General features: G+C 39.2%; 1 protein-coding gene across 3 annotated transcripts in view; it reads left to right on the top strand.

The window, feature by feature from the left end:
• The window catches only part of NAA16 (N-alpha-acetyltransferase 16, NatA auxiliary subunit), a 439,249-nt gene that overhangs the window by 11,989 nt on the left and 400,988 nt on the right, over positions 1-26,272 (top strand). For all 3 annotated transcript variants that reach the window (XR_010025449.1, XM_063125970.1, XM_063125971.1), the window contains exons 2-11: positions 45-129; positions 1,317-1,421; positions 5,207-5,364; positions 6,911-7,045; positions 8,800-8,953; positions 10,653-10,772; positions 13,661-13,756; positions 16,617-16,723; positions 23,292-23,364; positions 23,518-23,687. Coding sequence is in view for 2 of the 3 variants with exons in the window: in XM_063125970.1 (XP_062982040.1) it covers positions 45-129; positions 1,317-1,421; positions 5,207-5,364; positions 6,911-7,045; positions 8,800-8,953; positions 10,653-10,772; positions 13,661-13,756; positions 16,617-16,723; positions 23,292-23,364; positions 23,518-23,687 (1,203 nt within the window). In the remaining variant the exon portion in view is untranslated. The remainder of the gene's footprint in view (positions 1-44; positions 130-1,316; positions 1,422-5,206; positions 5,365-6,910; positions 7,046-8,799; positions 8,954-10,652; positions 10,773-13,660; positions 13,757-16,616; positions 16,724-23,291; positions 23,365-23,517; positions 23,688-26,272) is intronic.

Below are 26,272 nucleotides of genomic sequence, written 5' to 3'. Positions count from 1 at the left end.
GAGAAGCTAATAGATTGTAATGCTAAATTATTATTTTTGCCTAGAAATGTTATGAACAAAAACAATACAAAAATGGACTCAAATTCTGTAAAATGATCCTCTCCAATCCAAAGTTCGCTGAACATGGAGGTAAGTGCAAGATTTTAATTAAAATTCACTTTCTAAAAAGACGCAAAAAGTCTTGTTTTTTGTTTACTTAGAAGGTGTCCAGAGTGTTCATATTTGTATTATGCTATTTTGAATCTAATAGTTCAGCCTTAAAATATAGATTTAGGTTAGAGCTACACCAAGCAGGATGTAACAGTTTGAAAACTGTATATGGAATGTGTCCTGGGCCTGAATGTGTCCTGGGTCGATACTGTTATAAACCATTTTAAAAGCAATAATGTAGATCCTGCTACAGAGAACACCAGCAACAACCATAACAGCCATCAAATTCTTTTTGAAATAACAATTTATAATATTCAGGGTAGGGGATTCAGTTCTGGCCTTGCTGAAATGTACAGAAGAATGAGGTGGTAGATTAGGTGTACCACTTCAAACTGCAGGTGGTAGATCATATTTTTAAACGCTTCTGTATCTATATAAAAAAAGCTGAGAATTAGCACAACAGAGAGCGAGCTGTGCTAGAACTTTTCTCCTTATTTTTTTTTATTGCAGGGAGATTTGTGTCTATATATGTGTTTATTTTTTTAACATGGCTATTGCCTCTTACCTGCAGTCTGAATTCTCCATTTTTTTAAAAAAAAACTTGGTTCCTTTCATATTAGCTTTTTACTTTTTTTTTTACAGCATAAAGAATGTGATCCACCATCTGCAGCCTGAAGTAGTGTAGCCTATTCTATCAGGGTGTGCAGATCATGCTCTGAGGATGGTGTCTGAAGCCTGAATCATCAGTGCTTTTTATACTGTATTTTGTATTTGTGCTTTTAACCTGTTGGTTGTTTTATTATGGTTTTAATTTTTGTGAATCGCCCAGAGAGCTTCGGCTATTGGGCGGTATAAAAATGTAATAAATAAAATAAAATAAAATAAATTCATTCTGATACACCCTGATCCAGAGCTGCTTTGTGTGTGGAACGAGGGCATAGGGAGGATGTTGTCTTGTTCATTTAAATCCAGTAGAGGTGCATAAAAGCTACCTCCATTGAGGTGAATAGTACATAGTATGGAAAGATGGAGATCCATGGATAGATTGGAATCCCTGTATCCCCAAGAGGTGATAAATAAAACTATTTATCTGAATTTCCTTAAAGCTGATTATTGATGTATAGCTGGAATTTTCATAGTCGTAAACTATAAAATCTTTCTTACAGAGACATTGGCTATGAAAGGGCTTACCTTGAATTGTTTGGGAAAGAAAGAAGAAGCATATGAATTCGTTCGTAAAGGGCTTCGTAATGATGTTAAAAGTCATGTGTGTATCCTTTCAAATAGTGCAGCAACTTAATCTTTTCCTAATACTCCCGTGCCTGCCCCCTACAATTATTCTCAAATGTTCAAATGGATTATTTGCTATGTAACTTTTTATGTTGAAATAATTAGATACAGCCATTGCATATTGTCTAATAAGATTATTTGAAACCGTCATCTATAAAGTCTAGTGGATTCTAAAGTGTAGGGCAGTAATAGCTTTATAAAACTGGATTCCTGAACAGACAGTAAGGCACAACAATTTCTTAATCATGTTAAGCAAACATATTGCTAGGAACTGAGTTATAAATCATCCAATGCACTGCACTACATTAGTTTCTAGAAACAAATTGTTATATTTTAAAACAAAGCTATGGAAATAATGGCTGATTCGTAAATTGTTAGCATATTGCTGATAGTTTGCTATTAAAATATGTGATAAATTCTGCACACCTGACAATTATTTCAAAGTATGAGGTGCAGTGCATTGGACGAAGCAAGGTTGCAGAAAGTCTTTCTGTTAAGTATAGATACAGTGGAAAGCAGAGAAGTAATGTATGCATGGGTGAGTCTCCTAAAGAGATGGAGATGCCTGGAAAGTGAAATTGAGCAGTGTTTGTTTCACTAGAATGTTTACAGCTGTTCTCACAAGCCAATTCCTTTTGGGAATTGGGTGTCATTCATAGTGGAGCACTGAAACTGATAAAAGGCTTATTATGGCATCCACCGATGTTCAGTACTTCTAGAGTTGCTTTAGTTTTTTTCATCTTGCACTGATGGTTGGAAGGAAAGATATTATTTTACCATGATCAGAAGTACCTCAATTTGAAATATTTATTGCAGGAGGTTATGAGTTTTTAATACGTACAGTAACTGTGGGTCCATTGCATTCCTTGATAAGAACATAAGAGCCGTGCTGGATCAGACCTAGGGTCCATCTAGACCAGCACTCTGCTCACGCAGTGGCCAACTAGCTGTCGACCGGGGACCCACAAGCAGGACACAGTGCAACAGCACCCTCCCACCCATGTTCACCAGCAGTTGGTGTATATAGGCTTACTGCTTCTGATACTTTGCTACCTGAAAGTGCCTACTTAGAACACCTGATCCAACTAAACTTGAACAACCTATGTAAAGATGCTATAACTATTCAACTGTTCAGGTTCCCAGCTATTATAACAGTAATAATGTGCTGCATTCATAACTTTGTCCTAGCATCAGTGCCACTTAGTATTACTTCCCTACTCATTCTGTTGTGGTAAAATAGCAGTTTCTCTGTAAAATAGCAGCTAGAGTATAGAGGTGAATGCTATTGTACTGAAAACAGCCTGTAGCAAAATCTGTTGAAACTATGATGTATCCAGAAATGAAGGCATGTTTGAAAGCCGCTGTGTTTGGATTCCAGAGCAATTGATTTCTGTAAAAACTGTTAGACATTCAACTTTGATATTAGCTAATTGCATTTTGAGGTTCTCATAGAATCATAGAATAGCAGAGTTGGAAGGGGCCTGCAAGGCCATCGAGTCCAACCCCCTGCTCAATGCAGGAATCCACCCTAAAGCATCCCCGACAGATGCTTGTCCAGCTGCCTCTTGAAGGCCTCTAGTGTGGGAGAGCCCACAACCTCCCTAGGTAACTGATTCCATTGTCGTACTGCTCTAACAGTCAGGAAGTTTTCCTGATGTCCAGCTGGAATCTGGCTTCCTTTAACTTGAGCCCGTTATTCCGTGTCCTGCACTCTGGGAGGATCGAGAAGAGATCCTGGCCCTCCTCTGTGTGACAACCTTTTAAGTATTTGAAGAGTGCTATCATGTCTCCCCTCAATCTTATCTTCTCCAGGCTAAACATGCCTAGTTCTTCCAGTCTCTCTTCATAGGGCTTTGTTTCCAGAGCCCTGATCATCCTGGTTGACCTCCTCTGAACACGCTCCAACTTGTCTGCGTCCTTCTTGAATTGTGGAGCCCAGAACTGGACGCAATACTCTAGATGAGGCCTAACCAGGGCCGAATAGAGAGGAACCAGTACCTCACGCGATTTGGAAGCTATACTTTTATTAATGCAGCCCAAAATAGCATTGGCCTTTCTTGCAGCCATATCGCACTGTTTATCTCATATTCAGCTTGCAATCTACAACAATTCCAAGATCCTTCTTGTTTGTAGTATTGCTGAGCCAAGTATCCCCCATCTTGTAACTGTGCCTTTGGTTTCTATTTCCTAAATGTAGAACTTGGCATTTATCCCTATTAAATTTCATTCTGTTGTTTTCAGCCCAGCACTCCAGCCTATCAAGATCACTTTGAAGTTTGTTTCTGTCTTCCAGGGTATTAGCTATCCCACCCAATTTGGTGTCATCTGCAAATTTGATCAGCGTTCCCTGCACCTCCTCGTCCAAATCATTAATAAAAATGTTGAAGAGCACTGGGCCCAGGACTGAGCCCTGCAGTACCCCACTCGTTGCCTCTCCCCAGTTTGAGAAGGTTCCATTGACAAGTACTCTGTGAGTCCGATTCTGTAGCCAACTGTGAATGCACCTAATAGTTGTTCCATCTAGCCCACTTTTAGCTAGTTTGTTAATCAGAATGTCATGTGGTACTTTGTCAAAAGCTTTGCTGAAGTCAAGATTTATGACGTCCACAGCGTTCCCACGGTCCACAAGGGAGGTTACCTTATCAAAAAATGAGATCAAATTTGTCTGACAGGACTTGGTCTTGACAAATCCATGTTGGCTTCAAGTGATCACCGCATTGATTTCAAGGTGTTTACAGATTGACTTCTTTATAATCTGCTCCAGAATTTTCCCAGGGATGGATGTCAGACTGACTGGTCTGTAGTTCCCAGGATCTTCCTTTTTGTCCTTTTTGAAGATAGGGACAACGTTAGCCCTCCTCCAGTTGTCCGGCACCTCCCCCGTCTTCCATGATTTTGCAAAGATAATAGACAAAGGTTCTGAGAGTTCTTCCGCTAGCTCCTTCATTACTCTAGGATGCAGTTCATCGGACCCTGTTGATTTGAACTCATTCAAGGAAATTAGGTGTTCTTTGACCATTTGTTTATCATGACAAGGACAGTCATTTAGAGTGCAATCCTTCATGATCAGCCTTAGGTACTCATAAGCCTCCGAACTCAGATTCTTATGAGCATCCTGTGCAGAGCAGCAGGTGCTTCGTGCTTTGGTGCTCTGCATTTAAGTTAGATGGGCAGTTTCACTCGTCTAGCAGAGCTTCAGGGAAAGAAGGAAGGAAGGAAACGGGCAGCCATATGATTCCTCGTATGGCCGATGCCCCAGTCTCCTCCCCTCCCCTGGGAACACCTTTTTCCGTCTATGTGCTCCCTTTACAAGCTTGGAGACTTAGCTGGCTGAAAGAGAACCGCCCTGGTGGGGAGGGCCCGGAGAGCATGGTTTCTTAGCTCCAAGGTTGGAGCCCTGTTTCTGACGTTGTAGCCCATGAACCAAGCAGTCATGCTCTCTGGGGGACATAGGATTGCTCCCTTAGAGACACAAAAATGTCGAGGTTGTAGCCTTTACTGAGAGATGTACATACTTACAACTATACCATTAGCACTGAACCTGTTTTCAGAAGGATTGTTCATATTAAAATGCTATTTACACTCTCCATCATATTGCTAGCTCCCCCACAGTATTTTATGTTCTACAGATTAATCTAATGAAGGGTATCAACTCATATTTTAAGCCATGATGAATAATTGCACTAATTGATGAATTCTTTCAAGACTGCATACATTTATTTTCAGAATACAGCAGATACCTGTGCATTTCCTTAACTCTTATTAGGTTGGCATGTCTATGGACTCTTGCAGCGCTCGGATAAAAAATACGATGAAGCTATTAAATGCTATCGAAATGCTCTCAAGTTAGATAAAGACAATCTACAAATCCTAAGAGATCTCTCACTGTTGCAGATCCAAATGAGAGATCTTGAGGGATACAGAGTAAGTAGTTTCTTTTAATATATGTGTATGCATGTGTTTTTTTAAAAAATACTACTTCAATTTTTGAATGGAGGTCAATTGTAGTGAAGTTCTTTCTGGATTTTTACTGAAGTTGAGAGGTACACTTGAGTTCTATTGATCAGATCGGAGAAATGTAAATAGCATTATCTTGATACTCTCTTAGAGACATTGAGTTCTATACAGTCTTAGCCCAGGGCTTCAAATAGCCCTGTTGAAATCAGAAAGACTTAAATTAATCATGACTAATTTAGGTCCTACTGATTTCCATTGATTTCTTTCAATTGGTCTATATGCCTGAAGTATGACTAAATCTATATCCAGCCATAGAATTTAAAATCTGGCATTCATAGAACAATTACAATAAATCTGTTGAAAGGCAGAACAGGGATTCAGCTTGTGCTGGAAGGGGTTACACTTCCCATGAAGTCACAGGTTCAAAGCTTGGGTGTACTTCTGGATTCAGCACAAAGCCTGGATGCCCAGGCTTCAGCAGGCGCCAGCTGCACCCATTCCTAGAGAAGTCTGATCTGGCCACAGTGATCCATGCCTTACTTACATATCATTTGGATTACTGTAATATGCTCTATGTGAGGCTGTCTTTGAAGAGTGTTCAGAAACTTCAGCTGGTTCAAAGAGCTGCAGCAAGACTGTTGACTGGAGCTTGTTACAGGGAGCATACAACTCCCCTGGTACAACAGCTCCACTGGCTTCCAGTCTGTTTCCATGCACAATTCAAAGTGCTGGTTCTGACATATAAAGTCCTATACAGCCATGGTCCAGGTTATCTGAAAGACTATTCTACCGTATGAGCCTGCCCATGCCCTGAGATCTTCAACGGAGGCCCTTCTCTCATTTCTGCCACCATCACAGGTACACCTGGTGGGTACGTGGGAGAGGGCCTTCTCCATGTGTGCACCAAGGCTCTGGAACTCCCTTCCCAGGGAGGCTAGACTGGCTCCCTCCTTGTTACACTCTCGGAGGCAGGCAAAACCCTTTTTGTTCCGGCAGGCTTTTTATTTGACATTTGCCTTTTAATCTTTTAGATGATTTGATTATATTTTTAACTTTTGGATACTTCTATTTATATGTTTTAATTGTATATGTGTTAAATTTCGTAAAGCCGCCTTGAGGGCCAGTATTGGGGAAAAGACAGGATAATCATTATCATCATCTATACAAAATTAAAAGCAGGCAAAAGAATAATGATACTGAAAAATATTCCTGATGTAAAAATTGGAGAACTGGGTTTGGTTCCCATCTCTGCTGCTTGCAATTTGAGTTCTTTAATACTGGGGCAGTGGTTATGGTAAATGTACAAATTTATTTCATAGAAAACATGGTTACCATCAGGTGTTAGGTTATAGTGCTATATATACCTACTGAACTTTTCTGACTTTTCTCTGCTTTTCTGTTAAGGCTTAATCCTGCTTTCAATAAACTAAATTATTTTGCAGTATTGATTAAGAATGACAGACTTGCATTATTTGGTGGTTTGTTATTAGTTATATTCATTATCTGTTTAAAGGAGACCAGATATCAGCTACTCCAACTGCGGCCCACTCAGAGGGCTTCATGGATTGGATATGCAATTGCATATCATTTGTTAAAAGATTATGATATGGCTTTAAAACTACTGGAAGAATTTAGAAAAACGCAACAGGTAAATCTCTCTTCTAAAAATGTCAGAGGTTTTTATATACAAATAAGAGTGACAGTTTTCATTTGTGTTTTAAACTTATAGCACTCTGGGACATAAAACAAAAGAAAAAATAACAGCGTCCTGCTATTTTACGAAATTCTGTTACTATTTTTAGTAGTATAATAGATTATTCCTTCTTAATGATTACAGGAAATTAGTAGGAAGATAAGTTGTTGATTCTCTGTGCATATTGAATTTAAACATCGAACGTGCTCTAAGAATATCTGAATTGCAAAACTTGTATAAATCATGTGAATTTCTTATTTTGCATAATTTATAGTGCAATCCTATGCATGTCTATTTGGTGATGTTCCTTTGAGTTGGCAGCTTCCTCCCAACTCTCTTAATCGTTGATCAAGGCAAGGAATCATCTAAGGCATTCAAGTTCTCCCCCTGACTGCTAGAATTCTAAATTATCCAAATAAATAAATGTCCTATCCCATCCCAGTCTTCTAAATATTTGCTTCCCAAAGTTTCAATGTGGTGTTTTGTTTTTTCCCCCCGCTAGGGGGCTAAAGTTGTCTTCCCTTTTTCTTTTCTTTTTAAAGGATGCTGAGATTTTCAGGCTGTTTTTTTAAACCAAAAACAAATATACATTTGGTTACAGCCCTTGTAAAAGTCTAAATAATGCAAAAGATATAATCTAAAGAAAAACACTTGTTTGCAACCTTATACTTAGACTTTAAACATCAATCTTGCATCCATTTTAAGTGATCAAACAACAAAAACACACAAAACATCCAAACTAATAAATAATCTTAATCAGAAAGAACTGAAAAGAAACCCTGGGTATTGGTTCGTAAATTAAGGATCTAATATAATCAAAGGTATATACTGATTGAACTCAGGTTGCTGATTATGCAGCCAATATCAAATTCCACAACCATACTTGCATTACCGAAATGCTTAGCTTAGGTCTAGTAGCTGAGATTGCGGTATGTTAAACACCTGAGGTTAAAACAATCACACAGATTCCTATAGCAATTCACATACTATCCTGAAGAACTAAGCAATTTTGTCAGATATCCCTCCAATTCCTTCAGAGAACCTATTCATAGTTCATCCCAGGCTGTTGGATAGCAGTACTTAGCTTGCTGTCATATTATATTTGTTTTTATAATGTTATATGCATCACACTGGGATCTCTTGTGGAATAAGGGTGGTTTATGAATTTTAAAAATAAATAAAATAAATATCAAATTTGTTAAACCTTGCACCTCTGGAATAACGTGAACCCAGGGCATGTTGCCATTTCAGTAAGGGCTGCTCCTCTCAAAATATGTTCTTGCGTATGGCTAGCTGGGTACAAAATGCAGTTTTCCCCTGCATGTATGGTGGTGTGAAACAGTTTCCCTCTTATTTATTCATTACATTTCTGTACCACCCAATAGCTGAAACTCTCTTACCACTTCTACATATTTAAAATGGGAATGCCTTGTTTGAAACACATGTATCATTGATAGAGTGCACTCATTTTTGGACTTGGGACTTGGTACTAGAGTACAAAATGTCTCATAAGAAGCAGCCACAAAGGTCAGTAGTTGAGGGAAGACTCCAGGAAATAGACTTTTGCCAGTTTTCAGGGCAAGACTTCTGTTAAATGACTGCTTATATCCAAGTATCTAATTCAAATATCCAGTGTTTCGTTATTAACTGAAACCTATGCTTTTGTAAAGTTACTGTCTTCTCAGATGAAATGTTTTCTTATATTCCAGATTCCTCCTAATAAAATAGACTATGAGTATAGTGAATTAATATTGTACCAGAATCAAGTGATGAGAGAGGCAGATCTGTGTCAAGAATCTTTGGAACATGTAGAAACTTATGAGAGACAAATATGTGATAAGCTCATGGTAGACGAAATCAAAGGTTAGTCATTTTTCTTTTCACATGCGTAAATAACTATTTTACATCCATGCTTCTTAGTGTGAAAGATGGATCTGGATAGGAAGCTGTTAACCATTGAACCTAGGGAAGGTTCACGTTTGTTCCTTGCCCATCTGTCTTTTTGGTGATGTAAGTTAAAATAAATACAAACTCATGTCAAGTCAGTAAACATTTGTTTGAAACAATATTAAGGTTAAAGTTACTCCAGATAAAAAATGCATCCTATTATGTTCATCACAGTCATTTTCATAACTTGATACGGTGGTATGCCATCCCATTGCTGCAGTGAGCTATTAGTTTAGACTATAGTGCCCAGAATGTGCTGTGGCTTAAAGAAGCCACTTGTTTAAGCTACAGTCATCATGTGAACTGGATCTATGTGTTCAGTTTGTATTTTTATGTGAACTTACCATGTTTACACTACCCAAACCTGTAGACAAATGGGAATGTAGTTAAACATTGATATCTGCATTTTTCTGAGATTTACAATCAAAGTTCACACATAAAAAAATAATGCACACAAAATGCATATATTACAAAGAAGTACACACAATAATGCTTTATCTTAGGAGAAATTGCCTATAAAAATAAATATAATTTGAAAATGTGTACAAAATGCATAAATGTTTAAGCAGCTGCATGCATACATTTTCTTGCAGACTTTTTAAAAACCCAGTTGGCAAACTGATATGAAATGGGTCAGAACAAAAAATGAGGGATTGAGCAGAATTGAACTTGTCAGATTCATCCATCTCTATGTTGCTGTAACCTTTTGATTGCAATTAGGATAGTAGTTATTAAGTACTACTGAGGCCCTATTCCCACCTTATCAGAAAGGGGGATTCCTGCATTGAACAGGAGGTTTGGACTCGATGGCCTTATAGGCCCCTTCCAACTCTACTATTCTATGATTTTATGAAATGCACTCTGTGAGTACAAATGAGAGGGCTTTTCTAATGGGCGTGCCCTAGGTTTCTAGGGAGGTGCATCTCGCATCCACTTCACAAGCTTTCCATCACCAGGTAAAGACACATTTCTTTACCTTGACATTTTAAAGTATATATGTGCCCCTGTGCTGTATTTTGTGATTTTGCTGCATCTTGGTATGATTTGGATGTTACTATTGTATTAGAATCTGCTTTTATGATAGGCAATAAAAACATTTTAATTGGGTAAAATATGTACTCTCATTTCTGCCACAATATAGCCTAACTGCAGCTGTATCATAAAATTCTGAATGACCCAGGTGCCAGAGTCAAGAACCAAACTAGAATAGGTCTACAATGCCACTGTTGTTTAAGTGATCCCTCTTTAGCTGTATAGTGACTTCCCATGTAAACAAAAATGTGTCAGATTGACAGCAAGGCTACATCAAGAGTTAAAGATAGGATTGGAACAAGATCCCAGAAAGGTAGGTTTGGCTATCTGTTGTTTGGAACAGACCCTTCTTCGTACAATTAATCTTTACAATCAGCTGGATGTGGGTTCAGAAACATTCCCACATGTCTCTTCACATCACATTCATTCTTCACATCAAAATGTGATAGTAGTTGACATTAATGATCTGTATAACCAGGAAAATGTTGAGTATTTTGTATCCTAACTGCCCATATGTAAACAATTTTGTGTCTGAACTAGTTCCCTTAACTAAAGTTGGTATGTGATTTTATTATTGTTTTAGGAGAAGTGTTGTTGAAGTTGGGAAGACTAAAAGAAGCTTCTGAAGTATACAAGGAGCTCATTGATCGGAATGCAGAAAATTGGTATTACTATGAAGGCATGGAAAAAGCTCTACAGCCACGTAAGTGGTGCAGTTTTAAACTTTGATCTGCACCTTTTGTTTGTGATACAATTGTTATTTTGATAAGTTTAGAAATTGGAACGTTAGATCTGAACTTCAAACATAAATTTTAAAAATGAATTAGTTATTGGGACCTGCTTCATGGGAAAGATATTAAATGAGTTAAATGGCTGCTTCCCTAATGGAAATAAAATGTTACAACTTTTTAACTTTAACTTTTTTGTTTTTGAAAACAATCTCTTTAAATTCACTGTCAGTTTTAGTAGTTGTGAATCTGTCTTTAGAAAGGAACATGATGCTCTGGGTTTATTACTTTTAAAATGCCCGCAAATTTAAAAAAAAAAGTATAATGTTGTCAAAACATCACTTCTTAAAAGCTTTTGCTAATGTCCATCTATATAAATAAAAATGAAAAAGACCGTTCGTTACTGTCATTATATTTCCGAAAGTTCTTCACTGATTGCTTTGAAATTTTGACACAGCGTTGCGTTCGAATACGCGAGCGTTGTTATGTAATTATGTTCTCTATGGGGTCAAAGGTTTGTCTTAAAATCGAAGAAATAGGCCTCCTCAAAACCAGTCCTGCTGATCATTGTGACATCACCAACCAGTAGGCCAATCTGCTGCCTCTGCCTCCTCTCCTATTTGCATGTACTCTCGCAATTGGCTGAGTGAATATAGATGTCACACCTGTGACAGTTACACATTCTGAAGAAAGGTAACTGCCAGGAGTTTCCAGTAACCTCCTCACCGTAAAAATATGCTTTTATATCTCCGAAAGTTCTTCACCGATTGCTTTGAAATTTTGACACAGCGTTGCGTTCGAATACGCGAGCGTTGTTATGTAACTATGTTCTCTATGGGGTCAAAGGTTTGTCTTAAAATCGAAGAAATAGGCCTCCTCAAAACCAGTCCTGCTGATCATTGTGACATCACCAACCAGTAGGCCAATCCGCTGCCTCTGCCTCCTCTCCTATTTGCATGTACTCTCGCAATTGGCTGAGTGAATATAGATGTCACACCTGTGACAGTTACACGTTCTGAAGAAAGGTAACTGCCATGAGTTTCCACTAACCTCCTCAACGTAAAAAAAAACCTTTTTTAAAAACCAAACAAACTGCTTTACTTCATCCAAATAATGCCTCACAGAAGATCACACTTAGGTCGTCGTACTCACGGAGCGGAAGCACTGCGCCGAGAAATTGCAAATCAGACTCAGGAAGAACGGGCTTCAGCAAATGAGAAAAAAAGAAAAAAAATGGCTCAAATACGTGCCAAGGAATCAACCAAGCAACGTTCAGCCAGACTTGAGGATGCACGGTTGCGAGCACGGCAATCACGTACTACAGCTACAGATCTGCTTTGTTCTCAACATAATGAACGCGAAAGGCTGAGAGGGGCTGAAAGACGTCAACGAGAAACAGCACATCAGCGTCAAACACGACTCCGTGGTCAACAATCACACGATTACAATCGCCTTGCATTCCGGTACAACCCAGCTGATGATTATAGTTTGAGGTGGCATGTTCTCATTGGCACCATGACTGAAGTGTGTCCTTATTGCAAGGCTCTTAAATTTAATGGAGAAACAAAAGGAATGTATTGCGCTGCTGGAAAAATTAAACTGCCTCAACTTGGAGAACCACCAGAGCCATTCCAAACTCTGCTTGCCAGATATACCGCTGAATCAAAGCATTTCCTATCTAACATCAGGAAATACAACTCATGCTTCCAAATGACGTCGTTCGGCGCAGAAATCATCACAGCTCCATTTATGCCAACTTTCAAAGTCAAAGGACAAATTTATCATAAAGCCGGCTCCTTCCTTCCGTTTCAAGATAGTCAGCATAAATTCCTACAAATGTATTTCATTGGTGATGGCAATGATGAATTGAATGCACGCTGCGGAATTTATACCGGCATAAAAAGGTCCGTCGTTTCAAAACTGCAACAGCTACTTCACGAAAAAAACAATTTAGTACATTTGTTCAAAACAGCAATTGACATGATGCCATCTGATACACACAAGATTGTTATTCATGCTGACAAAACGCCTGCTGGAGAACATGTGCGAAGATTCAATGCTCCAACTATAGACGAAGTGGCAATTGTTATAGTCGGAGATCAATCTTGACAGGACCTTTCAAAGGTGAAGATGTCCTCATTCCTCGCATTCCTATGATTCCAACAGATATGCCATTTCAATTTAAGAGATTGCAATTCCCAATTCGATTGGCGTTTGCAATCACCATCAACAAAGCTCAGGGCCAATCTTTAGAATTGTGCGGTTTAGATCTAGACACAGATTGCTTCTCACATGGACAATTATATGTTGCGTGTTCTAGAGTCGGCAAACCAGACAATCTCTATATCTACACAGACAATGGAACAACTAAAAATATTGTATATCCACAAGCATTGTGAAATTAAACATATTAGAAACATCCGCTTTGTCTTTTCTTTCTTTTCAATTTAACCAGACTGAGCCACAGCAACGCGTGGCAGGGTACAGCTAGTTACTAATAAAATCTCATTATTTTAAAGCATGTTAATTCCACGATTTTTCTTTGATTATTTCTAATAATACAAACAAGCCTTTCAGTTTTATCTCATATCTACTCACCAGGGGGTGAGTAGCAGCTACTTCCAGATGACTGTCCAAACAGCTGATTGTTCCAATCTGTCAAATCAGTTGAACTGCTTCTTGTTTACTGTGACACTTACTCCTCCTTCATGTTCAAAAGCCAGTAGCCCTCTAAAATGGGAAGCATGAATGTGAATGTGCTGGTGAGAATTCCAGTATTGCTTATACTTATCACATTGTATAATTTAAAATAGATGTTTAGTTCATGCAAAGACTTCAAGTTACATTTATTATTCACCAACAGACTCTTTAGAAGAGAGACTGGAAGTATATGAAGAAATAAGCAAGCGGCACCCAAGAGCGGTTTCACCCAGAAGGTTACCTTTAAACTTTGTCACAGGTAACATTGCATAGTACCTTTCTAAAGCTATCTAGAAAGCTCCATTGTTTAATAATACCTATCTTTACCTCCACTGGAAGATTGAGTTTTGACACAGTGAACTTCAAAGTGTTGAAACATTGCAGATACGGCTTAACAAAGCTCAAATGCTTCAGAGATATAATTTGACCAAGATCAGAATCTTAACTGAAGACTATACAAATGTTCCTGTTAAGTACTTTGTTATAATCTTACAGTTTCAAAACAAAATAAATGCGGCTCAGTTAAGTCACAGTATGGGCATTTCATGTCTCTGTGCTACCTCTCCTTTTCACCAAAGGCAGTTGCAGTTGATGTTCTGAACTAGTGCTTGGGCAGGTTAATGGGCTGGATGAGGGCCAATAAACTGAAACTCAAACCAGATAAGGTGGAGATACTGTTTGTCAGTCATTTGTCTGTCCAGTTAAGTGATGACCACCCTTTTCTGCTGGGGACTGTACTCCTAAAGGATCAGTTTTGTAGTTTGGAAGTGCTCTTGGATTCATCATTGTTACTGGATACAAAGTAGAGCACCTTTTATCAGCTTAGGCTGATACTGCAACCACACCTGGAAAGAGATAGCTTTGCAACAGTTATTCACATTCTGGTAACCTCCTGTTTGAATTATTGCAATGCATTTGAGACTGCCTTTGAAAATCGTTAGTTCAAAACAGGGCAGCTAGACTGACTGATACAGTTATATTATGCCAGTATTTTCCCATCAGCGCTAGCTGCCAATCTATTACCAGGCCCAATTCAAAGCGCTGGTTTTAGCCTTCAATGCCTTAAATAACCTGGGTTCGGATTCCTTTTTCCAGGTGACAATGCCTTACGAGGTAAGATGAGTGACTACAAGAGAGAGGGTGGCACTGGCACCCCATCTCTGGAAAGCCTCCCCCAGAGAGACTCACCTGGTGCCTACATTAAGGTCTTTTTGACACCCAATGAAGACCTTTTTGTTATCCCAAACATTTTAAGAACTTTTTAAGCGTTTTTAGAACTTTGCACTGCCCTATTTTTCTGCTGGTTTTGCTTTGCCTTTTTAGATGCTGCATTGTTTTACCTCTTGCTGCTGTTTTTACCCTGCTTTTATTATGCGCTTGTTTTGTTTTCTATTTTATGTTTTTTAATTTATCTGTACACTGCCCATAGAACTTCAGTTATTGGGTGGTCTAAAGGTGTCAGAAACAAATAAAATAAGTAAACAATTATTAAGCAGTTAAGGTGATTCAAACGGTAGCTTTTCTTCAGACAAATGTTTTGTGCCTATTAAACATCATGGATGAAGCAGTTAAATCAATGCACTACAACCTGTCTTCATCCAACGTTAGAATTGGTTTCCCCCCCTAAATCTTGCTTACACTAATATAGTTTTAATAATACTTATAGAGAAGTTTTTCACATTACTGTCAGAATCAAACCGTGAAGGAATTAATTATTCCACACTTGGCATGATTTGTGATGGCAAAGACCCTTTTCTTTTCCTCAACCTGATATGGCTTTGAAAGATTAGAGGCAAAGCACTTTTTCTACATGGCCAAAATGGAGACAATAACTTTTGCATGCATAGAAATATTATTAATGACTAACCAAGTGTATTATTAGTAGAAGACATGTTAGTGAAAACCTGTGTTTAATGAACTCTATTTTAATGTAGATTTCTTTACTTATGTGATTTTAAGTACAAACCAAAATCTTGCAAATAAAACTTGTAAATCTTTTTGAGACTGCTGTATTTGCATTTAAGTATTTTTAGTTCCTCTATTCCCTCCCTTACTAAAAGAAAGCATCTTATAAATGGGAACGGCAAAGAATTTTTAAGCGCATAATCCTTTTCTTCTTTTGCTGTTTCAATTATCATGGTGAGTGGATTTTCTGTGGAATGCTTACCTGATTCTATAATGATTAAATATTTCATTCAGGATGTTTGAATCAGTTGGCTTCTCTGTTCTTCAGCAGGATTAGAAGTAAAATTGAGGTAATCCACATTTTTGTGTGGCGCAGAGCGAAAAAGCAGCAGTTTCTGCAGCTGAAACTCTCCCCATGGCCTGAGTTCGATCCCAGTGGAAGCTGGTTTCAGGCAGCATGCTCGGTCGACTCAGCCTTCCATCCCCCTGACGTCGGTAAAATGAGTACCCGGTTAGCTGGGGGAAAGGTAATAATGGCCGGGGAAGGCAATGGCAAACCACCCCTCTATAAGGCCTGCCAAGAAAACGTCAGCGAAAGCTGGTGTCCCTCCAAGAGTCAGTAATGACACAGTGCTTGCACGAGAGGTTCCTTTCCTTCCTGTAAGTTAAATCTTTTGACTGTCAAAAGATGATCAGTTTGTACGTGCGTCAGCCACAACACTGTTGACTGACTTCTTCAGATACTTTCTATATAATCACAGTGGACTTGCCCTTTGTTATTGTTATCCAAAGTGATCATGGCCAGTATTCAAAATGGTTCAGATATCAGTATCCTCGTTAAGTTCTCTTTAATGACTGCCATTTTTGAATGTCATTCTATTAACTCTGTGGAGATGTCATTGATTGAGTCCACAAACGTACTTTGTGTACTCTGTTTAAAAAATAAATGAATTCTGTACTCTGGCAATTTAAGGAGAACCAGAATTGCATCCTATATAAACTATACAAATTGAGCAAATTTTGCCCATCTTTTCTAGAGAAATACAATTTGCAAGTATTGTTGTCAAAGCATGAATACTTCATAATTGTAAAGAACAAATGGGTTGTGGTTCCTGTCATTGTTTTTCAGGTTTTAATAGTTCTGTAAAGAAGAGACTAAATCGCTAGTGCAACACTAAATCATTGAGTATAACCAAATGCACTTTTGTTTCTAGGTGAAAAATTTAGAGAACTAATGGATAAGTTCCTGAGGGTTAACTTCAGTAAAGGCTGCCCACCCTTGTTTACTACTTTGAAATCTTTATATTACAATACAGAAAAGGTAAAACAGGTTTCTTGACTTTTCTTGCATGTGCGTATGTTTGAAGCTTTGTGTAACTTCCAGATAATTTTCCAGTCATTGTTACTTTTCTATCTGTCTTGATTTCAGTTTGCTTCACACTTGTATGGAATATTCATCAGATTTAGAGAGCAGTTTGATAATGCAAAGTGACTAAGTGAAGGAAAATGAAGCTATTTCAAATGCGTTTACCTTGCATTTGTGTTAAGTTTCATTCATGTGCCATCATCACCTTTTGCTTCTAGGTAAAACCTGTTGTAGTTTTGTTTTTCCAGGCACATCAACTTTGCATTTTACATCACTCCTATGCATGTTTACTTTGGAAGTGGGTTCAGTGGGGCTTCCTTTTGAGTAACTGTGAATAGGATTGCAGCTTAAAGATCTAGATGCAGTTTCTATTACTCTTAAACTCTTATTTCACTTTCTGGTGAAAATGAAGCAAATACATTTCAACATTTCCCAGTAAACTTCTTCATATGTTTTGGTAGTGGAAGGGGACGAGACATGTTACGTCTGTTCCCTGTTCTGGTTTGTCTTCCTGACAACGGATTCCTGACTACTCCGGTAGTAACCATTGGGTAAAAAATTGCTACTGTCTGAGTAACTAGGAACAGGACTTAATCGTGACTGAGCAGGCTGATTTGGTGCGTGTAACCAAACTTGGATGAGTGAGGATTGAAAGCAGGGGTTGTAATTTAACCCAGTTGTGTTCACCAGGGTTTCAAGTACAACAGCAGACAAGATCCAGTGAGCAGGGAGGTAGATTGCAATACTCTATCAGGAGTCCATTTCCCTGTTAAGGTACCCAGTCTTGCAATCTTCAAAGTTTGAGTGTGTTTACCTAATAGTGGGGCATCAGGACAGGGCTGTTGGTGTCCTGCCCAACCCATAGTCTAAGTGTCTTCCTGGATTTGGTTAGCAGAGGTGATCTCAGAGGTGGCATTGATTTCCCCCAAACTGATTATGATGGGGAATTTCATTATTCTCACTGAAGCTCCTTCATCTGGACCAGCTCAGAACTTTATGGCTTCTATGACAACCATAATCCTGTCCTTCTTGATATCTGCCCCCCACTCACATAGCAAGGCACACTCTTGACTAGGTATTTGCTAGCCAGGATAGTAGGGGAGGTCAAAGGGACTTCATTGTCATGGACAGATCACACTACCTGAGGGTTTAGGAAAATAGGAAGTTATGGCTCCTTCCGAAATTTAAACTTGCTGCAATTCATAACCTCTGCAGGGGTGGGGGTGCTATTAGGAAGGTCCACCTGTGGAGCCTAGAGGACCCAGAAAGATTCCTGAATACTCCTGCATGGGATTCCTGCATCAAAATTAGCAATCTTGTTGAAGCCCTGGTTGATATATGGAATGGGAAGATGGCCAAGGCCATTACACAGTTGCTCCCAGGTGCCCTCTCACTTTTTATCAAGCCAGGGGTTCTTGGTTTTTGGAGGAGCTGAGGGCAATGAAATGCTCAGGGGTACAACTAGAACCATATTGGAGAAAGATCCAGGACAAATCCATTCAAACACAGGTTAGAACTCATGTTAACTCTTATACCAAGACAGTGAAGAGATTCATTTCCTTTGCCTCCATTACATTAGGACAGTGTCATCCAGCTGAGCTGTTTCAAATGGTGAAGGGGTTATTACATTGAGAACATCTGTAAGGCACCAGGTTGGGGAAGGCTGACCTACACTAAGCTGCTGAGAGACATCATTCAAGGGCTTGGAATTGTTCTCTTCATTGCACAGATGATACCCAGCTCTATTTTTCAATTTCAACAGATGCTAAGGAGGGTGTGGAAATCTTGAACCACTATTTGGGTGCATTTATGGATGGAGTGTGGGTTAATAAGCTGAAACTCGATCCAGATAAGATAGAACTCCTATTAGTCAGTAGACAATCTGACCTGGGAATGGGGATGTTACCTATGAATGGCTGTGGCCAGCAGTGCCGTTGCCAACTTTCTGGGGAAGGTGGATGTGGCCACAGTGACATGTGTCTTATTCCTGGAGTCTCCAATGTGATGCCTGTTGTTTATTTCAAACATTTTAAAATAAAAATCAGAATGGGCGTGCTCCCTGCCCCTTCTGATTTTTATTTTATTTTTAAAAGTTTGTTTTTCATTTTTAAATGATTTACTGGGACACTGACATTCTGCAAAGTAAAATGCCCACTCCAGCACTTCAAGAATGCCTCTGGGAGTGCACGTGTGTGTGTGTGTGTGTGTGTATCTGGTGTCTGTCTCTGAGCATCATCAGTTTGCCTTCTGTGATACTGGTATTTTGTTGTGCTTTGTGGGGGTAAATATGTAATTTGGTATTTGGGTCTCAACCCACCTCTACCTTGCACTCAATTTCCTGGCCAAGTTACATGTCTCTGAGCCAGATCAATTTGACTCCTATAAAATGGGTGCTGGTGCAGAAAACTGCAAATTCAGAAGAGTTTTGTGCGTTGGAGTTCAAACTCAACTCTGCCTTGAACTTAGGTTCTTGGGTAAGTTACTTTTCTTTTGGTTCTCTATTTGCCCCCTGGGAAATTGGTGTTTTGTGACTGGCCATTTTCACCACCACAGCCACTTTGTGAGAACACCCATGGCACGCTCTCAAAATTCCAAATGTGACATCAACCCAAAAAGCTTGGGTGGTGGGGGCTCTTTCATTTCCCACTGAGACTGTTGCAACAAATATGTGTTGCTGCACTTGCTATTAGTAAGTGCAGCAACACTTATTGAAGAGTGTTTGGAAACTGCTCCTGGTGTAGAATGCAGGACCCAGACTGTTGCTTCGTATGTATTATTGTGACCATGTTATGCTGGTCTTATGACACTTGCAGTGGCTGCTAATTCATTTCTGAACTCTGTTCAAGCTGCCTTTCTGTTTCTTACTATAAAGCACTAAACAGTTTCAGTGCAGGATATCTGAAGGAGCACCTGCTTGCATATGAGCCTGCTCGTATGTTACAATTGTCATCGGAGACCTTGCTCTATGTTCCACCACCACCTGAGCCTAGGATGAGTTAGACTCATCTCTGCTTGCCTTGCAGTTGATTATTATTCTTATTCCTATGTATCTGCTGCTTATTTTCCAGACTTTTAGACTGGAAAATAAGTTTTTTAGTTTAGAAATGTTTTAAATTTTGTATTGTATACTGCCCTGAGAGTCTTTGAGTCCCTATTTATTAATAAATAAATATTGAAGGAATGTGAAATGAATGAAAAGTTTAGAATGTGTGTGTTTTGCATATGCAGAAGTATCGACATAGAATGATATTGTTATGGTGAGGTATAGATATAATACCAAAATAATCCACCCCTTTTGCCTTCAGGTCCTCTTGGGCTGCTCTTTTTACTGCAAAGCCAACCTCTCTACTTCTACAGAAACAACCGTTGATATTAAGAACTTAGTAGTGCAGTTTTACGTGATATTTACGTGATATTTTCTCGCGTCTTTATTAATCTTATCCCTGCTATCCTCCCTTCCTTGCTTCATATTAATTTTTCTCTGTCCTCTGGTTCATTTCCTTCTGCTTTTAAACATGCTACAGTCTCTCCTATTCTCAAGAAACCTACTCTTGATAGGCTATCTCTGTCTAACTACCGACCTGTCTCTTTGTTGCCGTTTGTTTCAAAGATCCTGGAGCGTGTGGTCTACTCTCGTTGTCTTGATTTTCTTTCTAGTAACTCTGCTCTGGATCCTTTTCAATCTGGATTCCGTCCTTTGCATTCCACTGAAACAGCCCTTACTAAGATTACCAATAATCTTCTTACTGCCAAGTCTAAAGGCCTTTATTCCGTTCTTATTCTCCTTGATCTAACTGCAGCCTTTGACACGGTTGATCACGATCTTCTTTTAGATTCCCTTCATGACCTTGGATTTTGTGGCTCTGTCTATAACTGGTTTGCCTCCTATCTAGCGGGTCGCTCTTTCAGCGTGTTGGCTAATGGCAGCTCGTCTACTTCTTTTCCCCTTTCAGTAGGGGTTCCGCAAGGCTCGGTCCTTGGCCCGTTGTTGTTTTCTTTATACATGTTGCCCTTGGGTAATCTTATTCAATCTCATGGCCTCCAATATCATCTGTATGCCGATGATACACAATTATATCTTTCATCTCCGGAGCTTTCTCCTGATGTTCACGATCGTATCTCGGCATGTCTTTCAGATATCTCAGCTTGGTTGCTTCATCGTCGTTTGAAACTTAATATGGCAAAGACTGAATTGCTTGTTTTTCCTCCTAAACCTTCTCATCTCTCATTCTCTCTTACTGTCAATGATGTTACGCTTACTCCAGTCAAGGAAGCTCGTAGTCTTGGCTTTATATTTGATTCCTCGCTCTCCTTTATTCCTCATATCGAGACAGTAGATATGTCTCATTTTTTCCTGTATAATATTGCCAGGATTCGATCATTTTTGTCTGTCTCTTCTGCCAAGACTCTTGTTCATGTATTGGTCATTTCTCGGTTGGACTACTGCAACCTTCTTCTCACTGGCCTTCCTTCTTCTCACATCAGTCCGTTGGTTTCTGTTCAACACTCTGCTGCTAAGATCATCTTCTTGGCTCGCCGCTCTGACCATGTAACTCCACTTCTGAAATCTCTTCATTGGCTTCCAATTCACTTCAGAATCCAATATAAACTTCTCCTGTTGACCTACAAAGCTTTTCACTATCTAGCTCCTTCCTATCTCTCCTCTCTCATCTCACACTATTGCCCCGCTCGTGCTCTTCGCTCCTCTGATGCCATGTTTCTCGCCTGCCCAAGGGTCTCTACTTCCCTTGCTCGGCTTCGTCCATTTTCTTCTGCTGCCCCTTATGCCTGGAACGCTCTTCCAGAACATTTGAGAACTACAAGTTCAACCGCAGCTTTTAAAGCTCAGCTAAAAACTTTTCTTTTTCCTAAAGCTTTTAAAACTTGATTTTGTTCTGACTTTATACTGTTAGTTTTACCCTACCCAGTGCCTGTTTACCCTACCCTGTGCCTGTTTGCATTCTCTTCCCCTCCTTATTGTTTTATTATGGTTTTATTAGAATGTAAGCCTATGCGGCAGGGTCTTGCTATTTACTGTTTTACTCTGTACAGCACCATGTACATTGATGGTGCTTTATAAATAAATAAATAAATAAATAAATAATAATAATAATAATATGAAACCCACACCAACTCTACTTGCCTAATACAAGCTGTAAAAACACACCAGAATCTTTCTCCCTAATGTGCTAAGCCTTGCAGTGGCAGGAAGGATTTTACATGGGAGTACTTATTTATTTATTTATTTTATTTATTGCACTTATATACTGCTCCCATAGCCAGGGCTCTCTGGGCGGTTTACAGAAATTCTAAAATTAAGATTAAAACAAGTATACAAAATTTAAAATTCTAAAACACAGAACATACACACATAAAGCATTAAAAACTGTTTTTTAAAAAACTAAAACATGTGGGTAATTAATATGTGCCGCTATATGCCTGGGCAAAGAGGAAAGTCTTAACCTGGCACCGGAAAGATAGAAGCTTCCAAATAAAAAGACGATCACCCTCTCCTGTGAATTTCTGAGGTGGCGTAATGCGAGCCTTCCCCATATGCCTCCCTGCACATTTCTCTTTCCCTCATCCTTGCACCGCAGCAATTAGAATCTTTCTTAACATTCTATGATGTCAGTTTAAACACTGGGAATTTATGCTTATATTACCCTATCTACTAATAGCAAATGTCAGAAGTTTTTTTAAAAAAAGTTCCTTTAAAAAAATTCCTAAAGGAGAAGGGGGGGAGAGTCAAAACATGAGGTTCTGAGCATGCTCATTGACCACTGAATATTGAGTGGAAGGTGGATGAAATTGTCTATCCGGGAAAGGCCATGGCTGGCTGGGACCCTGAACGTGTAGTTTCCAGTGCAACGTATATATTCAAATACAAAATGACCCATTAAAACCTTTGCCAGGCCTTCGTATGGGCATCCCAGAGTGTTGACTACTGTGGTATGCAGGATGCAGGACCAGATGGACCTTTGGTCTGATCCACCGGGGCTCTTTTTATGTAAGTTCTTATAGAGTATTTCTCCGTAGTTTCTATAGAAAAGCCATTTCTGATACATTGTAATATCACCCTTGGGTGCAATTGTGGGCAAATGTAGTTACAGCTAAGAAAATAAAACAAATCAGATACTTCGCAACTGCAAAATAAAGAAGGAAAGAAAAAATGAGCCTTACCTCTGCCTTTGCAGTAAAAATATCAATAGCACCAGTGTTTTCTTATAACTAAATGTTCACACATCCCAGTTTGCATTGGAATAAATACGGTATAGATTATTTTTTTCCAGGAATATTGTGATTGTGCAAAATTTAGTTTTCATTTTAATAGATTAGAAATACTATTTATTTGATGAGTCATGTGCTGTGTCTTGATAATGTATAAGCCTGAATGTAATGTGATAAAAACAGGGAGCTTCGGCTATTGGGCGGTATAAAAATGCAATAAATAATAATAATAATAATAATAATAATAATAATAATAATAAGCATTTAGAAATGTACGTGTCATCTATCTTTTTAGGTTTCTACAATCCAAGAGCTTGTTACTGGTTATGAGGCTTCTTTGAAAACATGTGACTTGTTTAGTCCATATGGTGAGTTTCAGTGGTTATGAATTGTAACTGAAATATTGTAACAACACCTTCAAGGAGAAGTTAATGATTTTCAAAGAAGTAAGCATTTTAATAATGCCTTCTGAATTAAATGTTTTCCCCATGTTTTCTGAAATGTTGTGTATGTTGTTACAGAAAATGGAGAGCGAGAGCCCCCAACAACGCTGCTTTGGGTTCGTTATTTCCTTGCACAGCACTTCGACAAACTTGGTCAGTTTTCTTTGGCCCTGGATTACATTAATTCTGCAGTAGCAAGTACTCCAACGCTAATAGAGTTGTTCTATTTAAAAGCAAAAATTTACAAGGTAATAAGACTGTCTTAAATATACTATATTCAGAATATGTAATCAATATATATATATCGTTCATAGGAATTGATAGATTGACTTTTTCTGTTGAGTTGTTGCACAGAGCCTCTCTTTCAAGATCCAGACTTAGTTATGTTTAAAGTAGACAGTGGCTTTATCATGGAAACCTGGCTGGATACCAAGTGTGTCTCTTGGTACAGCATCAAGTTAAACTAGAGGGGACAGGGAGTATGTTGGGGGGTGGGGGTTAGCCTTGATCTATAGGGACTCATATTTCCCCAAGAGACTGGGGAATCCAGATGGATTTCTGTGGTCTCTTGGGGATTTTCCTTCTGAACTCCTAGTCTCCACTTGGAATTAGAGGGAAAACACGGCTTCTGATACATTTGCTCCCAAACATCCTTGACCCAGCCATTGAACATATCAACTCCTTCATATTCCAAGGAGCTGAGGGCAATGAAAGGATAGTATCAACAGCTACAGTGCTAATGGCAGAAGACTTGTAATGAATACAATTGAATACAGGTAAGAATCCATTTGTACGCTGGGTGATGGCAGCAAAGAAATCTTATTTCTCTGTCACCACCTGCTCAGTGCCATTCACCTGAGCATTTTTGGGGGGTAGTTAAAAAATCTCTTGGGTGTAGGCTCTGGAATACAACAGCTTGAACCCTCAAAGGCCTGTTGTGACCAATTTGATAGATATTCTTTGTCACTTTTATCTGTGCCAACATCAATGCCATTATTTTGACAGAGTCAGAAATAGATGGGGCTAGTGCACCATCTAGTCATGTTGTTATGGATACCTTTCACCTTGTGCAGCCTAAGGACATGGGCAAACTGTTTGGAAGACTGAAGCCTATTCTTTGGCAAGGTTCTGGAATGCATGGTGGTCTCCCAGTTCCAGACAGTGTTGGATGGTACTAAATATTTAGATGAATTTCAATCTAGTTTCAGTTGTCATTATGGGACAGAAACAGCTTTGGTGACTTATACCAGGGAATTGACCTGGGACAGTGATGTAGGCAACCCTGTTGTTTTGTCTGGACCTCTCAGCTTTTGATACCATCAACTGTGATATCCTTCTGGATTGTTTATCAGGGTTGGGTTTAGGAGGTACAGTGTTAAAGTGTTTCCGGTCCTTCCTGGAGGAGCAGTCTCAGAAGGTGGTGTATGTGGGGGTTCTGTTCCTCCCCAGAGCCACTAGTCTTTGGGGTGCCACATGTTTTCTATCCCGTTCCCCATGCTTTTTGCATCTACATGAAACTACTGGGGGAAAGCCATCAGGAGGTTTGGGCTGAAGTGTCATCACTATGCAGATGATACTCAGCTCTACCTCTTGTTTCCATCTACACATCCCAGGGAGACTGTGGAACTCTTGAACTGGTGTCTGGAAGCAGTTTTGGGGTGGATGAAACCGAACAAGCTGCGACTTAATCCAGACAAGACTGAGGTACTGTGATGGAAGTTTACAACTGATCTTGGATGAAGTTACACTCCTCCCGAAAGACCAAGTATATAGTTTGGGAGTCCTCCTGGATTCTACACTTAATTGGGAACCTAAGGTGGCTGCCAGGTCTCGTTTTACCCGCTTAGACTGGTATGCCAGTTGCAGCCCTATCTGGAGAGAACTGACCTTGCTTCAGTTAGACATGCACTAATGACACCAAGGCTGGAGTACTGTATGTGGAGCTGCCTTTGAAGACAGTTCTGAAACTTCAGCTGGTGCAGAATGTAGCTGCCCGTGTGCTGGTGGGTGTGAGGCACTCCGTTCATATGACACCTTTGCAAAGCCAGAGACAATGCAGGAAGCTAAAGTCAAGGCAGCAGATACTGATTGGCTACAGATGAGTTGTCAAGAAAACAGTTGCTGTAAAGCTAGCTAGAAAATAACCAAATTGATAGGCAGAGAAATATCTGAGAGGGTCCTGATAGCTTACAACAGAAAATAACACTGATGGTGCCAGTACCTCTGAACCTATAATGGAGGAAAGAGAGCAGTGATTTAGCTCCAGAATTTATCATTGCTGATAACAAGGGCCTGTCTGCATTACAGATTCTGTTTTTGTTTGTGGGGCTTGTATAACCTTGGAAATGGTGTACTTTTAAATCTCTGTTCTATTTAATTATAAGCAGACCTTGTTCTTACACAGCAAGAAGTACTATGTGGTGCTGGAACTTTTCCATTGCTTATCTACCACCCTTGCAGATTGACTTTTTTTTTTAAAAAAAATATGAATTTCACAGTTGCTTAAAACTCAGAGAAATGTGCAACTATGCAGAAATCAGGTGGAAAACGGGCTGGCCTTGTATCCTTTTCTTTGTATTACTTAGTCTTTTGTGCTAAGTAAAATGCACGAAAGGCAGTAAGGAAAAGGGAAAAAGAGAAGGCACAACAGATTAACTAGGCCAACACATGACAGGATTAACTAATTTCTTTACAGTTAGAAAAAGCATGGTTCTCTGTCTTTAATAAACATTATTTAGCACTGCTAATTTGCTAAGCTGTGAACAGAACATAGAAGTAGCATGGTCTGTCTGAAGAAGTAAAATAGATGAAAAGGACAAAAGCAGATACGGGT

Source organism: Elgaria multicarinata, chromosome 5 (genome assembly GCF_023053635.1).
Source record: "Elgaria multicarinata webbii isolate HBS135686 ecotype San Diego chromosome 5, rElgMul1.1.pri, whole genome shotgun sequence".
Lineage (NCBI taxonomy): Eukaryota > Metazoa > Chordata > Lepidosauria > Squamata > Anguidae > Elgaria > Elgaria multicarinata.
This window is presented reverse-complemented; position numbering and strand designations above follow the sequence as displayed.